The sequence below is a fragment of the Heloderma suspectum genome, chromosome 4 (genome assembly GCF_057233095.1).
Source record: "Heloderma suspectum isolate Gila_16-S chromosome 4, 16-S_ref, whole genome shotgun sequence".
Lineage (NCBI taxonomy): Eukaryota > Metazoa > Chordata > Lepidosauria > Squamata > Helodermatidae > Heloderma > Heloderma suspectum.
This window is the reverse complement of record NC_139461.1, coordinates 218,373,171-218,391,506: the sequence shown is the minus strand read 5'-3', so window position 1 is coordinate 218,391,506 and position 18,336 is coordinate 218,373,171. Positions and strand designations below refer to the sequence as shown.

Below are 18,336 nucleotides of genomic sequence, written 5' to 3'. Positions count from 1 at the left end.
TGGGGGCGAGGGAAAGCCTCTCTTATTGGTTGAGCAGCCCCTGCCACTCAGATGACGTTCACTCCAACCCCTCCATCCTACCTGAAAGTTAGTTATGTGAAGCCACTTAGAATGGTGTGATCTACACCCTCGTGGAGCCCTGCCCGGACCAAAGACGGCTCCTACAAAAATGCGGGTGAGCCACTGCTCCCTTCTCCTTCCATTGTTGTAGAAACAGGGCCTGGGATCCATGAGACAAGCATAAATCGAGCACAGAATATATACCACTTGTGTTCTAAGACTTGCTTGCTTATATCCCATCTGAACATTTTTAATACCTTCACACCTGGTATGGATTAAGGAAATGGCGGTGAGGTTTAAACCAGCACTGTTTTGCCAAGTTCCTCTCTTTACGTATGTCAAGAATGACTGACTGAGTTTATCCAGTCAGCACATCCCCAAGCTTACTCACATTTTGAGGAGGCTTGTGAGCTTTAGAAAGCCCAGTGCACTGTGTGTGTTCTCATTCCTGGGTTAAAAATTCCAATCTGAAACGAAAGCCTAAGCAAAATATAACCTTGTTCTACATTTTATAATAGTTGGTGAAAATCCTAGTGTGATTAGATGTATATATATTATTAGCCTAAAATGACCAAATACTGATTTGTTTCATATGCAGAGATACCTAGCTTCCTTGAAAACACACTGAGGTTCTGAGACAAAGGACTCCCAAGGATTTAGAGGTGCACATAGATCAAATCTGCAGGCTTCCTGCCTAGCCTCCATGATGTGCTATTTGAACACATTTTTGCCATAGCAGGAATGGAGAGGTGTTATTTTTAAACACCTATGTGGTAAAAAAAAAAAAAAAAAGTTTTCTTGTTGAATTGATTATATGGAAGCCTTTTGACTGAGAAGCAGCATAAAAATACTTCAAATAAATAAATAATCATTGTGCCACAAAATGCTATTGATGTTGCGCTAGAGGTTGTCTGCACTAGCGCAGTAATAATTTACATTAGCAGTAGTGTCAAATAGGATACTGCCAATTGCCCCGCAGTGTTGATTTACACAAGCTTGAGGGATGAATTTAGAATTTCCACCTGCCATGCTCATGCAATTCACTGCCAGGAAGAAGTTCCTGTCAACATGGTGTGCTAGGTCAGACAGCTTTTGTATGTCCTTGTTTTTAGAGTGAAGCAAATAATGTGGGGTGAGCTTGCAAATGCACCTACTAAATATGTGAGCTTCCAACACTTTCCTCGCCTATTGAAAATAATGGCATGATGACTACTATGGCTATAAGGAGGGAAAAGGAAGGAAAGATAAAAGGGTTGGAGTTGGAAGACATGGGAAAAGACATTCAACAAATGCTGTATGAAGTGCCAGCAGTGGAAGGATTTCCCTTTTCTGTTTCTTCACATATTTATCTCATTCTAGGCCACTGATTATTTTTTTTCTGAGTAACAGCTCTGTCTTGGCTTCATCATAAAGTACAGATAACAAGTACAGATAATTTTGTCTCAGAACAAAGATCAATATAATTCCTTAGTTTGTCTTTCCAAAGGAATAATCTTTTTTACAGTCTCTGATAGATGACTCACTTGAATGGCATATCTAGTGCTAGGTAATGAAAAGTGAGCACTTTTGTTTTCATCAGTGCCAGGACTCTAATTGAGTTGTCACCGTAGTGACAGTTATATCCATGCAGAAAACCAGGCTTTGGCTTGAAAAGCAATGTAATATAAATTTCTGTATAACAAGTATCATTGGGATAAAAATGTGTTGCTTCCCATTATTAATGTAATAATAATAATGGGAAATAATCTCTCACCAACAAAGGAAAAGTATGTATGTGTGTATGCACGCATGTGATTTTAAAAATATATGTGTTTATGGGGTATCAAATAATTTGAAATATTTTTATCCTGATCTATTAAACATATTTAAAACATATTCTTTGTTTATTATTTAAAACATATTTAAAACATATCAAACATATAAAATTCTTTGATATCCGATATACATACACAAATACATTTATTAAAATCAAGCAATGCTAAAATGTTTATAAAACTACAAGGAAATAAAATCAGCATGCTGTGTTGAAACAATTAGTTTCCCAAACATGTTGTAAACACAAACAAGTATGGAAATTATAATCATTCAGTAGGATCACCAGTTCAGTGGTCTTCAGTGGCCTAAGCAGAGAGAAGTATAATCTAGCTGCCCCAGAATTTCCATCATAAGACAGTTTCCATTATTAAGCATTAGTACAAAAATGATTTAGGGGAGAAAATGCTAGAAGGAAATAGATAAGAAGGAGGAAATAGATAACAGAAGCAACAAATTAAAACATGCTATATAGAGAATGGGGAACGGATTTTGACCAAAGCTGAGGAAATAGTAAAAGAATGATGTTGATGTATGTTTTTTTATAAAGTATTTAAGAGATGATATTCCAGGATGAGAGTGCTCATAAAGAAGATATCATCAATTATTTCTAGAAAACTAATGATAATCAAGAAACAAAATGTCTCATCATAAATATGGTCCATGGCATGGTCTGAAGGCACATGAGGCAGCCACCTTGCTGAAGCTAAACAGGTCTGGGTCTAGTCAGTGCTTGGAGGGAGACCACCTGGGAATCCCATGTAGCCATCCTGAGTTCCATGATGAAAGAAAGGTGGGAATAATAATAATAAGCACTGATTTCTAAGAAGAACTAAATTTATGTGTATAAATATTCAAATTAAAAAATTAAAAATTAAGTATTTCAACCGAAAATGAGCTATCCAAACCACCTTTTGTATCATTTTAACACCCCCACTCCCTCAGATATACCAAATTTTATCCTGCATTCTGAGACAATTTTCTCATTAAATGTTAAATTTCTTGAAAAATCCTTCCACGGTCTCCAGGAAGTCCCTGAGTAAATGATACCTCTTTTAGATAATGTATTTGTTGGGCAAGATTTTCCGTTAGTCAAGCTGGCTCATTTATATCACCTTGAAGTTATTGGCTTCATGATTCCATGTAGGTGAAGGTCTGGTTCCATGAAAATGTTCGTAGATGAACTATAATGCCTTCAAGATCTGGATTAACATTGGGAATACTCTGCAGGCTTTCATACAAGTTCTACTACCAGGTGGGAATGAAAAAAAAAGTTTAAAAAAAAATATAATGAATGTAGTGTCCCTACTATACATTACTTCACTGGCTTTATGCAAACAACTGATTCAACTAAACCTACCTTTAAGTAGAAACAATATAGTCCACATATACACACAAAAAACATTCTATTTGCACAGTGTTATCTGGCTAATTCTTCTAGCTACATATGAAATATTTTGTTTTGCAAATACTGAAACAAAGAGACATACACACCATCTGCTATAGAACAGTGACTTTTCCTTTACTGATGTTAGTAGTAACTCATGCAGTACTCTGAAATCAGTGGAATGCAAGGAGCAGTTAGGCTCAAAGAAGAGGCAAAATCTGTTTTCTTCCTGTCAGCTATTAAGTTTTCTATGGATTTCCAAGGTCTGGCCTCCCATAAATGATGCATTGAGAAATTGTCATCACTGTTGTAGCCCTGGCACATCCTTACATTATATTCATTCCTTAATTAGGACTACAGTATTTGATATGAATGTAATTTCTGTGCTTGCTCAAGACTGTTACGTTCCGTAGGCAAAATCACTGTTCAAAACACTGCAGTTGCACAGACTGAGGCAAATCCAGAGTGTTCTTCTAGGTAAAACATACATGCAATTGTACTTACTCAAGTCTCACTTTTTCTCTCTAACATGATAATCAAAGGTTACTTTTGAAGTTCCTCTGAGTGTGTTTGTCATGCACCATAAGAATGTGCTGTGGAAGGAGAGGACTTTGCACAGAGCTTTTTATGTGGCCATCTGAATGTATTTATTTACTGCATTTCTATATCGTCGAAGCCCTCTGGGCAGTTCTTAAAATGGAGGTTAAAGCCATAGAATACAGCAATAAAACATAATATAACATCTAAAACAAATTAAAACAGATATAGAATAAAACCAAAGAAAAAACGAACAGCAGGGGTTAACAGCAGGGAAAGGATCTTAAAAACTACAGGCAGAAAAATCTTAACCCCCAGATCTATTGGTTGGTGGGAGTTAGGATGGGGGCAGAGGTGACTGTCCACCAGTGGAGAGCTTATAGCATCACAGTATTTTTCATCTCTCAAAAAAACCTACTAAAAGATCTGATTAGACCCTGGAGGCTGGTGTTTTTTATCTAGTATGGTATCTCGTAGCCATCATGGCTCATGCTTTTTCAACAAAACAGTCCTGTACGTCAGAACAATTCTGGACTTTGCATTCAGAATGATTCTGGCACTGCAGAGTACTCAGGAGGTCTTAATAACCAGTGCTTTTTAAAACAGCTATTCTCTCTCACATAAGCATCGCTTGGCGAAAATGTCATATGACACTCATATTATTTAATCTATAGATCGTGCATGTATTAACTCTTTCTTCTTTCCTTTACTTTTCCTTTTTAGGAACAAATGTGTCAGCTGCTGCTGATTTAATGCCTACATCGTCATGGAACATATCAAGTGAACTAGATAAAGGTAAATGGCAAATATATATTAAAAGAAGTACGATTCTAGTTTTTGTAAAGCCACTATTAGAGTGTCTTTGTCGTATCCAAATCTGCTGGTATAGTCAGAGGAAGGAGGAGTTTGGGCCAGTTTTCTTTGCCAAGCGATCATTTGATATTCGGTCTGTGATTTCTGAAGAATGTTGGGACTCCCCTTTTTACTTCAAGTAACCCGTTCCACATGCTTGAAAAGAATGTCAAGATGTGAATTATAGCAGTTTATGACCTACCTGACATTTCATCTTGTGGCTTTTGGAATCTGGATTCAATATTAACATGCTTTAGTCTTAGTCACTTTGCATGCACATTTTGGTATGAAATTTGGAGGCAAGCAGTTAGTTATAGACAGGGAGGACCGGTTAAAATGCTTTAACATTTGTGGCAGCAGTCATATAGGACATCGAACACACACACAGTGCCTGTGTTGCTCTGCACTTGTGCATCCAGGAGGAACAAGTTCTCACGCATGCATGTTGTGCTGTTGTAATGTTTGCTGCCCGTGTTTCTGTGCCTTCAACTGCTGGAATTTTAAGTGAGCTACCCATAATGTTCCTGCAACTCATTGATGGGGCATCACCTATCATTTTTAATGTCTGGAATAGACTGTAAGCTCTCTGGGACTATATTTTCTTAAATGTTATGTTATTCCTTGCCATTAAAATCCTAGTGTCACATAGATTTCACTATGAAACCTCACCATTCCCAGCTGTCAGCAGGGGGTATGACTTTGTAGGAAGAGGAAAGACAGTTTGCAGCCAAGGCACATTCTCGTGCCAGAATGTACTAGAAGGATCTACACTCATTGACCACTGCCACTCTCTCTCTAAGATGCAACATGATCCACCAAGCCAAACATAGCCCAATTGACCTGTATAACAATTCACCTAGGGTCCTATACATTTCCTGGCTTTGCAGCTTCTTTAGGACTGCAAAAAAAAAAAAGAGGTTGTTCAACATCTGACAGGCCACAGTAGATGAATGGTGGATTATGTTCGGCTTGCTGGACATAGCTTGTTTGTAGCTAAGCTGCTGTAACACCTTTAGCTGCACTTCAGTGTTCTAAGCCAGCCTTACCCAACCTCATGCTCTCCAGATGTTGTGGACCTCAACTCCCATCAACCCCAGCCCACGTGGTGAATGGTCAGGAACCCTAAAAGTTGTAGTCCAAAATATCTGGAATGTACCAGGTTGGTGAAGGCTGTTTGAGTGCCGAAGGCATGCATTAAAGCAGCATAGGACTAGGTAATATGTAGGAACTCCATAAACAGATCATCCAACATTTCTTTTTTTTTTTTTAAAGAACTGCCTTGGGAGAAAGAATTGGGTTGTAGTGGTGTAGTGGAGCCAGAGCTCACAGGGACGAAATGCTGGGACTTTTTGATTAGTAGGGACTATGGTATCATCTGCCACCCCTTCAGACTTCCTTGTTCTCTCTGAGTGTATCCGCAATCCTCCCAGTAACTGGGGGGAAATTGATTGTCCCTGTGAGTATATATACTTATATGTATGTGTGTGCATACATGTATTTATTATCTTTATTTTATTTAGTGTATCTCTATTCCATTTTTCTGGGATATATCAAGGCCATTTACAAAGAGTTCAAAACATAAAAAACTATAATCAGATAAGAACATAGTAAAACTCGGGGGGGGGGGAATAAAAACAATAATGAGAATTTAAAAAGCCAAGTTGCAAAGATGTGTCTTGACCCCCTTCCTGAATGCTGAGAGAGTGGGGACCAGTCATAACTCCACCAGGAGTGTGTTCTAGAGTTCCAAGAGAAAGACCTTTCCCACGTACCCAACAAATGGCTTTTGAAAGTGAGTGTGTCTTCAAAAGGGCCTCTCTTGTTTATCTTAATAACCAAGCAGGTCCATATCGAGATAGGTAGACCCTCAAACAGCCAGTCCCTAAGATATTTAGAGCATCAAAAGTTAACACCAACACCTTAAATCAAACCTGGAAAACAATTGGCAACCAGTGCAGATTTTTCAGTATTGGAGTGATATGATCACGATACTACCACATTTTGCACCAACTGGACCTTTCAGGCGCTCTTCAAGTGTATCCCCATGTAGAGCTCATTGCAATAGCCAAACTGTGATGTAACCAAGGCATGGATAACTGTTGCCAGATACACACACGCGCACAAAGATGCACAGCTGCCTGCATTTTTGGACTCTCCTTGGGGATGTAGCTATCGAGACTGTCATGATGAGTGCCTGCACTTCAAAATTTGCCATTCCATCACTGGTTGAGGCTGGAGGAGAGGGGTCTTTCATCCCACACCTTTCCCCACAATCTATATTGTTAATCTACCCATCTCCAAAGCAGCTATTTTCCTGCTGGGGAAAGCATATGGGTACCTGTTTCACTGGGGTCTCATCTAATTTGGTCCATACTAAGTATTTTAGTATATCCTTTTCTTTTTTTCCTCTCCAGTGTTAGCATGCTTCTGCTGCTTGAAAGCTTGTCTCATCAAATGTCCTGCTTTCACTTTCTGATCATGGAAAGGCTCATCTTTTAGGATGGGGAGAAGTGAATACAGGTTTCTGCCATATACCATGTCAGACTGTCTGTCCATCTAAACCAATATTCTGTCCATCTAAACCAATATTCTGTACAATATTCTGTAAAATGATTCTCTGGGGTATCAGGCCAGGAGGTTTTTCAATCAACTGTTTTCTGACCCTTTTTAAAAAAGAAAGATGCCATGGATTGAACCTGAGTTATTCTGCATGCAAAGCATGTTGATTTATCACTTAACCACAGTCCCTCCTCTGAGGGCTTCAGATGGTCAGTTCTAGGTGGGGTTTCCAAATCCTTATTTAGGTTTTAAACCACTGGAAGACATGCATCTTGAATATGGTATGTAATAGCAAGGTCAGTAGCGCAGCTGCATATCCTTCAAGTGTTCTCAAAATTGTTTTGAGAAATGTACAGGTCATGCAAATATACAGTTTAAAGAAATCAACTTCCACCTGTTTTCCCCAAGAGCTGGCATGTGGCCTCAGAAGCATCCATATAAACCGGATTTTAAAGCTTGTTAAATGCCTCATGTGAACTTGGTTCCCAGCCAGCACTCCCAATTAACCAGACATCCCTATTCAGTGGCTTTCACAGTTCCTGCCACTCTTCAGAAGTACCCTCCGCACACACACGCGCGCGCACACACACACACACACAAGTTCTTCAGTATTTCATTAGATATATTTTTCATGTTCTTATTAAAATATTGTAAAACTGAATGGGTTCTTTAAAAATTGTTATTTTTTCCCAACCTGACTACTTCTTCAGTGACGGTCTACCAATTGAGTCTCATTCAACTTACAGTTTTTATTAAATAAGCTAAATTGGCAGCATTAAGCAGTTGCCTATTTATCCTTTTTAACAGGAAATGAAATTTAAAAGAGACGCAACCACCCGTGAAGACCTGTTGAAAGCATCAATTGATGTGGCAGGGAGGTGGTGGTTTCTCACCAAAACTTTAAAAAGAAACAAATACTACATCGAAAATTAAAATGATCAGCTTTAAAATCATCTTTGAATCATCTAATGCCATTCTGTTCTCTTTCTTTCTTTCCCTGCTTATCAACATATGTTGGTTTTTCACAGAGAAGGAACCATTTTGTTTGTTGTTAGAAATATTCAGAAATATATTTTTTCATTAATTGACTGAGGAGAAGCCAGATTCCACAGACCTTTCAGGAAAAAGATGTCTTACTAAAAAACTCAGGGGATTGTTGAGATGACATAAGGCATCTTGACAGTAGACCACCAATTCAGATATACTATAGGTCAATAGTAGCCAGAGGTTGCATCCTTTTGAGATGTGTAGCTCCATGTCATATAAAGTTGCATAACTTGTTTAACATCATTATATATATTATCCATATATAATAAGAAAAGAGGACATCTGTTTGTCGTTCAACGCCACAGCTCCAAGACCATGAAACCTAGACACCTAAAACTTGGCATGCATAATAAGGGGGCCCAATGGATGTGCACCTCAGGGTTATTTGGTTTTTAAACACATTGTTTACTTTTAATTAATTTCAATGTGTCCAGGTGTTTGAAGCATAAAGTACCATCACTCACTAGAAGGCTGACTTCCCTGACCATTGTATATTTGCAGTCAGTACAGTTTGAAATCATGCAAGAGTAGTCTGAGGAACATACACTCCTCTCCCCTGCTGTGCCCCCCCCCCACCAGGGAGTGGGTAGATCCCTCTCTCAGGGGGCTATAGGGGTGCATAACTTTGCTTGAAGTCTTTATCAAATGAAGGGCTATTCCAACCCATGTGAAGCCAGGTCTATTCACTAGTTATTTTTATAGCAACATCAGTGTACACAATGCTTTACAGAATAACATCAACAAAAATATGGCTCTGTCTATGATTCACCAAAGAAAATTGCTTACTATGGTAATAGCACCGTAATTACAGGACGCTGTTTCACAGGAGAGGTGAGTAGCTCCAGTATGTTACATTTGTACTTTGGTTCTTTGGTAATAACACTGATCAGTAGAGATATGTTTAAAAACTCTCCTGCGTACTTCAAAAACCAAATAGGTTTTGTGAGCATTCCTGGCAAATATTTAAAAAAGCAGTGAAGGGTTTTGTGGGTATTCACATAGAATGGTTGCAAGACTTCAAACGGTTTTCATAGGCCCCTCCCCTTCCAGTCACCCTCTTTACAACTAACCCCCCCCTCCTTATTTTGGAAAAGAGAAGGTGACTAGGGCGTAGTCACTCAGCCCATAGGGCTAAATTACTCTGCGGTTAGAAATGAGTGACATTTTGATCCCAGCAGGAAATCACTCTCCTGAGCATGCTCAGAAGGTGTGGAGTTGCTTGTACCTGTGATGGAGAAAGCCCTTCCACTGCTGGTTATCTGCACCTTCACAAAGATAAGGATTTTTTAATTAAGGGCAGGGGTAGTGGAGTGGCATGGGAGACAGAAAGCAAGGTGTATTTTGAACTTGATCCAGATTCAGCTGGGTCTGGATTTGAGTCTGACTTGAAATGAGACACCCATTTTGGAGGGGGGTACATTCGCTTTTCAATCCCTCCCCTTTTTTGAATACTCTTAATAAGCAGCAGCTGAAAGCGAAAGAAAACATATTAAGAGGGTCTGCAAATACTGCAAACAAGAGGCCTCCTCAATGATGATGATGATTTCTTGAAGTTCTCCTTTCTGTTTATCTGTATTGATTCTCCCCACCGCCCCCTTTGGGTTGTGATTGTAAACTGTTGCTTCGCCCACCCCACCCCACACGCCTTTTGTGTTGGTTTGTGTTTTCCCTCCCATTGGTTAACATTATTTTGACTCAGTGATTGCTTCCTATGCTAATATTTACATATTGCAAAGTAGGAAATGTAGACCAAATTACTTTTCCTGTCTGCATACCAAAGCAAAGTCTATACAAAGTCTTTTCTTTACTAGCCCACGAGTCAGCATATATCTATTTTTAGTTGTTTGAGGCTTAAAAGAAAAATAAAACCAACTTTTGTATAGTTTCGTTTCCTGACTGCCTGATAACATGCTTCTTATTCACCATATGTAACCGGGTATATACAAGCCAGCCATATCATTATATAGCCATAGTGGCTTCTTGATTTGTGTACAGCCAACGAGGACGGAGACGTTCATAGGTAATCTTTTACTAACTCTGGGAATCTCCTCAACCTAGAACATTTTGTAATATTTTTTCCTAGAGAGATCAAGATTTTGTGAGCAAGGACTCTTAGAAACTTGTAAAAAAAACCTTACCTTTACTGTTCAGACCAACTGTCAGTTGGGTTTGCTGTTTCTGCTCCCTTTTTCTCTAACGCTGCAATCCATACATACATACCTGGGAGTAATCATCATTGAACTCAATGGGACTACTCCTGAGTGGGATTGTGCTGTAAGTCTTTTGGTCTAAGGCTGAAACCCTCTGTACATTTACCTGGGAGTGAGCTCCACTGAACATAATGGGATAACTTTCTTAGTAAATATGTGTAGAATGTCTGTGTTAGTATCTGATTTGGCAAGGTCAAAAACCTCAGTGTTCAAGTTCTGTGAAATTCTCCTGAGTAAGTATCTAGTGCCCTTATCCTCCTATTCTGTGGTGGTTTCTAGATATTCCTAGGTCCTCCTCATGAAATCTTTAAATGTGAAATTGATTCATGTGGTGAAAGGAGATGGAATTACAGAGTTCATATTCATGCACAATTTACCTTTTCATTTTCTCTTGCTATCCAGGGATATTCAGTAAATCAAGCGCCCCTTATGGGACGACAATTTTTTAAAATTCTATTTGTGGGGTCCCATGAGTAGTTGAGGCAGTAAATTACTGTGACTTTGTTTGAAAATTTTTTTAGTTACAGCACATTACCTCTTTTGTTTGCTTTTCCACTGATAGACTGTGTGTTTTTATTTGAGAATTTGTGTTTCTTGAATGTCTCATTTATGAGTAATATAGGGTGTGAAATGTGAAGGTCGTACAACAAAAGCTACCAAAGAAATTGACCTAAGTACCATTCACTAGTCTGCTAAACTGTTTCAGAAAATGTGTAACTTATTTTGAACTTTAGTTGGTCCCCCCCGCATCCCTTTAAACCCCACTGAGGATAATGAATGTCTGACCATTAAACACAAGGTAACTATATATAATAACCTTTTCCTGGTTCATCCAGCTATCTTGCTTTATTTGAAAGATTAATAGATCAGAAGGCCAAGGGACGTGTTTTATTATACATTTCTGTTCCAGATTTCCTGACATTTTTCGTTTAAAAAATAGATCTTTAAAAGGCAGAGGAAGGGCTAATAAGAAGCAGAGCTTAAAGTGATTATATGTCAGAATGTCAAAAATAACTGTGTATCTTTGTCCATTGCATTAATTTTCAGCTGTTATACATATACACACACTTCCATTTGCATATATACACACAGATATAGTTTGAGTTTTTTGCATGACTGTTTAATACAATATGGTTTCTAAAGTGACAACAAAATCCTTCACATTTTTTATTAGTTTGGTTTATAAGATTATATGGATTTTTGTTTACCTGTTCCAAATCATTTATTCGTGATAAACAATTATTTGTGATTTGTAACACACTAATTTGTATGTTCTAGATTTTAATTTATTTTTCCCTTGTTGTTCTATGCAGTCATTTTAAAATTGCATGACTGCTATTTTATCATATATTTGTAATTGTTAATATTAATGGCTTAAATTCAAAGTATGATTAGTGGAAGAAATTGCTGTGCTACTGGAGCTCTGCTGCCTTTTGCTGTTGCATAAGTGTTTTACCACTTTGTAAACCTAAGATCTGTAAGCGGTTGTGCAAGCAGAACTTCGCTTGGATTCTCCCCTTGCGTGTAGTTCAGAACTTGGTTTCCTCTAGCGCAAAGCCGTTTTCGCTAGCGGAATGACACTATTGGATACAACCATTGTGTCTTTTTTTTATTCGTACTTCTCTTCTGCCCTCTCTCACAAATGTTGGTTGCAATGTTTTTAATAGTTTTGTACAAGCTAATTGGTTCCCCACAAACACAGTTCGCAGAGAAAAATCACATGTAATGAAAGGTTTAACTAATCTAACTGCATTTATTGAAATATTCAAAGTGTGTCTCTTAATCCCTTCATGATTTGTTTAGAGGCCGTATGTGACTAGCATATCATTGTACTTTGACCTGCACCTGTGTTTATAAAGGTGTACAAAGACATTTTTTGTGTTCACATTTCAGTTTGCTCCAATTTGCAATTAATTATGTTTGTTTAATCATACTTGACATTTTTTGATATTAAAAATAAAACTTTATAGTACATTATTATAGAAGATAGCCTAATTCTTTAAAAAAAATCTTTATAGACATAAATAAACTCCTGATCTTAAATTATAGTGAAAATGGTTGTTATTCTTGGAATCTGTGTGTCAAGAGCTTTCCAATGAAGTGTGTTTCATGAGAATCAGTCAACAGGAAGGTAGTCAAAAAGGGATGAACAACTAACTCCTGACTTTGAATTATATATATAAGATATTTATTTATTTATTTATTAATTACATATCTATACTTCCCCGGAGTCGAAGCAATCTTTTACAAAATGTTTACAAAAGTTAAAACATTAAAAAACAATATACAAAGTTTAAAAACCATTTACATAAAAACTTACAAACAATATATACAAACAACATATAACTTAAAACAACTTTGAACTAAAAACAATTTTGAAAAAATCCAACAATAAAACACAGCTTAAAACAACACTGCTTAAAAACAGTACACAAAAGTCAGCAAAAGGAACAAGAGTTCTAAAAAGGGAAGGCCTGCCGGAATAATAGCATCTTTAATGCCCTTTTAAAAACCTTCAACAAGGTCAGCAGGTGCATTTCAACGAGCAGGTCATCCCACAACTGAGGGGCGGCAAAGGAAAAGGTCCTCTTGCTGTGGCTGCCAATTTCACATTAGACAGCCTCAGCAGATAGCCCTCAGAAGACCTTAGGTGGCAGACTGGGACATTGGGGAGAAGGCGCTCCCTAAGGTACCTTGGACCTAGACCATGTAAGGCTTTAAAGGTAAGAACCAGCACTTTCTGTTTTGCTCGGAAACAAATTGGCAGCCCATGTAAGGATTTTAAAACCAGTGTAATATGGTCTCCTTGGGATGTCCCAGAGAACAACCTGGCTGCCATATTTTGTACCAGTTGAAGTTTTCAAAGTAAATATACAGGCAGCCCCAAGTACAGCACATTACAGAAATCAAACCTAGTGGTTACCGCATTACAGTGCGTGCACCACCGTTACGAGGTCCACATGTTCCAGGAATGGGCATAGCTGGCGTATCAGCCGAAGCACCATTGCCTCCACCTTGGGTGCCAGGAGCAGGGTTGGGTCAAGAAGCACCCCCGGGCTACGAACTTGCTCCTTCAGGGGGAGTGCAACTCCATCCAGAACTGATTGACATACCTCAATACCTGAATTAGGACCCTTCATGATGAGCACCTCTGTCTTGCCTGGATACAATTTCATCTTGTTCTCCCTCATCCAGCTGATTACTGACTTCAGGCAGTCATTCAGAGGAGTCATACCTCTTGGATAAAGATGTTAAGGAGAAATAGATTTGGGTGTCACTCTCCCAGCGGTTTCATGTAGATATTGAACAGCATTGGGGATAGAATGGAGCCCTGAGGGACTCCACATAATTGTTCCTTTTTCAAGGAACAACTATCCCTGAGCGACACCATTTGGAACTGTCCTGAGGGAAAGGGGCGGAACCACTGCAGAGCAGTGCCCCAACCCCCAACTTCCTCAGGCAATCCAGGCGGATACCATGGTGAATGGTATCGAATGCTCCTGAGAGATCCAAAAGAATCAACAGGGAGGCGCTCTCCCTATCCATTTCCAGGCGAAGATCATCCACTAAGGCAACAATGGCAGTCTCAACTCTGTATCCCGCTCTGAAGCCAGTTTGAAATGGGTCCAGGTAATCAGTTCCTTTGCTTTGAGCCATTTTGGAAAAGCAACTGATACACATTATGAGTTAGTAACAAGTGCAGAGGCCTCCTAATTGTTACATAAAAGAGCTCTTAAGTAAAGAAAATTTTCCTTTTTTGCTCACCAGTTTTCAGTGTCAAAGCTATCACCAAAGCCCTTTGGACATTTTCGAATGATTTCAGAAAACAACATAGTTGAAAAATCTAAAATATATAATTAAGTAGATAAAACTGTCAAAAGCAGCACACAGTCAGGTAGAAAGTCCACCTTATATTGACAGCCAGGGAACTCCTTGTTCTTTCTACTTTATTCAAAAAAAAGTTCTATGTTTTAAATAAAGTTCAGTTTAAAAGATGCAGTATAAATTAATTAATGATATTAGTGAAGGTTAGTTCCTATTTCAGTTTTGAAATATTATATAGCATCAGAGTTCTCAAGCCACCTTCGTTGCCATTTTCTTGGCAGAAAGGCAGGGTACCAATATAAATAAATAAGTTGATAAGCTTAGAATATGACAAGATTTCCTTTATTTGGGAAGTGACAAGAAAGCTTCTTTATCCATAAGAGTCATCATATACAGCTAAGTCATCATGTGACATTTGTATATGAGTGGATAAACATGGTAGTGTTTCTCTCACGCAGTATTAAGTGCCAACAGGAATGTAAACAGTTATAATCACAGCTACAATATGTTTTGGTAGGATCAGCTCCAGGGCAGATGCAAGACAAGACTTGGGGGTGTTTCCAGTTGGAGGGCTCCTAAAGCTTCCAAATAGAAGGCATTGTACAGTTATTCAATTTTTTGCTCTTCGACGGATTTTTTGAAGAACCAGTGGGAACACACAGGAGAGATACAAGTGAAAGATGATGACATCTGAACCTTGTGTAAAATTACGTGAATGAGGTAGGGTGATGACTCTATACAAGCTTTGGCTGGAAGTAACCTGACTCTAGGAAAAGACAATTTGGAATTAATGCCAGGCAGGCAAACGAATGAGATGGAATTAATTCCAGGCAGGCAACAAAGCCACGGGAAAGATTCACAAAGGATGTAGGAAAGGAAAAAAAGGGGGTAGGGGGAGAAAAGGCAAGAAAGGAAGAAGAATTGTGGAATGCAAAGTTTGTTTTGAATCACAGACTAGGATTTCTGGACAAGAGCTTAAGAATCTCTGGGATCTCTTTTGACTAGCCTGCCAGCAGCAATTCCTTCTTCCTTTTGTAGAGGTTTCTTGGAGGTAGGACCAATGTGGTCACCATCCCTTGCCCATGGTGGCTGGTGGGCAGGGTGGTGCTTTTGTATTAGGCCCAGGGAGAGGAGAGAGGAAGGGCCATTTGCAAACGTAGAGAGTGGTGTGCAAAAGGAGGTGAAATGGGATGTTCAGAGTCCTGCTGCATCCCTGAGGCAGCTTCTTTTTGTGTTTACCTTGGTGCTAGCCCACCCTCCCGGGATACAGTATGAGGAAACTAGTTGCCAGCTGATAGAGCTGCATAGCATTTTGTTCTTTACCCATCCAGAGCTTTTCTACATGAGCGTCTTAATCCACTCTTTCTACTTTTAGTTTTGTCACAGAATTGAGATCCGAGCTCTATACAAAGAGCGTTTCCTCTCCTGCTTTTCCATTACATAACCTGTAGGTGGGGCTGTGCTACAGCAGAATAACACAGTTATACAAGTAGGAAAATGCCTTTTATTTCGCTTTCAGAAATAATATTCCATTTCCCCCAGTCTAAATAAACCTGGGGAAGTGCTCTTAAAAAATGGAAGTGAAACTGGAGGGTCACAACATCATCTAAAGAACCCGTAAACAACTGTGAGTAAGGAATAACAAGTGCACAATAAATGCCTCATGTAGAAAGGTCCTACTCTATATTCACCATTAGCTGGAGGGATTTTTCCACCGATGACACTCTCGCTTGGGAGTCAAGGGTGGTGTTTGGATAGTTAGTTGGCAGATGAAGGGTGGGGTTTTGGGGCAGACTGAAAATATAAATATGGTGAATACACTGAGCCATCTTTTTAATCGAAGGGAGGATTCATCATACCTGTTCCTTTAAGGCTGTATGGCTAGAGGGGAGTGGGTCAGGACCTCCACTTGGATACACATGATTTATCTACACAAAACCATAAGGGCTGTGCAGAGATGATGCAGCAGACCTTCCTTGCCACTTAAGTGTGAGGGCCATGAAGGGTCATGACTACAAGAAAGGCTAGCCATTGACCCTGAACCAGGTGAGTTCTCCCAGAAAACAGTGAGGAGAAAGGAACAACCTTGAAGGAAGGGAGCTAATTAGTTATCAAGTTGAAAGTTTGAATATGTAGATCTCTTCTGTAAAATTAGCAAACATTCTTGGTCATTTGAATCCCAACAATTGCCTTTTTCCTCTTTGTTACTGGGTCTGCGTGCAACAAAAACAGACCATTCCAGTTGGCCCCAGTGGTGCCTCTTGCATCTCACGCACACTTGCTGCATTCTCCATTCCTGCCTCAAATTTAGAGCACATAGTGCCAGCCCCTCTTCTTTCTGGAATACAAGCATGCTTGGTGAGGGAGGTTGACTTCAGATTGCAAACAGGGGCAAATTACACTGAGACACATACAAGTATTACCATTGGATGGCAGACAATTGATATTAAGGCTGACGCAGTGTTAGTGGTCTGGATGCTCCCGACCAGTTCTGCATCTACAATTAAATACAATTAAACTTGAGATTGTTTGATCTCTTGGGACTTTTTCTTTTAATCTACAGTGGCTTTGAGGTTGAATGATGTAGTGCTGTTTTGTTCAAATGTTATGTAATTATGCAACTTGCAAAATTACCTGGTTACTTGTCAAGGCATTGAAGGTATAATATGGTTAAAAAGTTAATCCTTGTGCTGTTAACTCCCTGCAGCTGGTAGAATTGTGTATTAACCACAGTGATGGTTTGAGTGCACAATGACTGTTCGACAATAAATATTTTCTGGCTTATACTACACATTCATGCGTTTGTGCTGTTGAGCTTTGAAACCTAATCTGCATAGTGGCCTTGAACTCTTAATAAAATGGAGTTATTCATCAATGAATACATTTAGGAATGTGGTCTATATGGAATGAACTATTAAAATACTTTTGCCCCAGTTTTATTGCCTTTGCATTCAGTGTGGGTCAGAGACTAAAACGTATTGAAATCTGATTCTACCTCCTTTTCATTTTCAAATATTAGCAGATATTTATTTCAAACATTTTAAAACTGCCTTTCAGCATAAAGTATACAAGGCAGCTAACGTCAAAACTTAAAAGTATCTATCTAAACATACAATAAAGCAGCACCAATTGATTGACAAGAAAGGCAGAATTAAAATATCTGTTTAAATCTTGGAAGAAGAAAACTGTCTTCGCCAGGCACCTAAAAGCTCACCAGAGTAGGTATCAGACAATGCTGAGGGCAGAATTCCATTACTGGGTGCCACCACTGAGAAGGCCCTGTCCCGGGATGCCATCCACCTAACATTAGGGTGGCCGTATGTCCTACTTTACAGAGGACGGTCCTCTATTTGAACGGCTGTCCAGCAAATATAAAGAACCATAAGAAATGAGAGCAGGGACCTTGAGGTTGTCCATCAACTGTTAGCACCTGGATAGCAGACTGATCAGTTCACCTGATCACAATCTTCTCCACTGTAGTAAGTTGCATTTCTATTGAAATTACAGTAAGTCTTTATAAATTTGCACCTATACTTGTAAATCAGCATATGTATCATTTTTGTCTTCTGTTTTGGTGATGTGGAGTGGGGCCTCTACTGAAGTTTTTAAAGAGTGGGCAAGTTCATATGGCAGAAGGTGGTCTTTCTGACATCCTGCTCCCAATCCATATGGTGCATTTAAAGGATACAGCTAGAGTGCGACAAGGAAGACTCATGTTTGTATCCCCACACAACCATTATGTTTACTCAATTCCCCTTTTGTGAGGACAAAAGGGTAAGGGACCACCCTGGGTTCCTTGGTGGAAAGATGGGATTAAAAATGTAATAAATAATTAAGCATAGGAAGCTGATCTGCTGAGTGCAAAGGCACACAGTCCTTTTCATCTTCCTTCCTTGGCTTGAGTGGTAGTAGAAGAGTTGAGGCTTGTTCAATTACTTTATTACAACAAACACCAAACAAAACTACCTCTTCCTTATGACATCATCAAGCTGGGCAGCAGTTAGCTCTCTCAATTATTGTAGGTTAAGTAAACTAGAGAGGCTGAGA

General features: G+C 39.0%; 1 protein-coding gene across 3 annotated transcripts in view; it reads left to right on the top strand.

Annotated features, from left to right (window-relative positions):
- Positions 1 to 18,336, top strand: part of ROR1 (ROR family WNT receptor 1) — a 284,327-nt gene that overhangs the window by 193,478 nt on the left and 72,513 nt on the right. For all 3 annotated transcript variants that reach the window (XM_084852303.1, XM_084852305.1, XM_084852304.1), the window contains exon 2: positions 4,520 to 4,591. In XM_084852303.1, the coding sequence (XP_084708429.1) occupies positions 4,520 to 4,591 (72 nt within the window). The remainder of the gene's footprint in view (positions 1 to 4,519; positions 4,592 to 18,336) is intronic.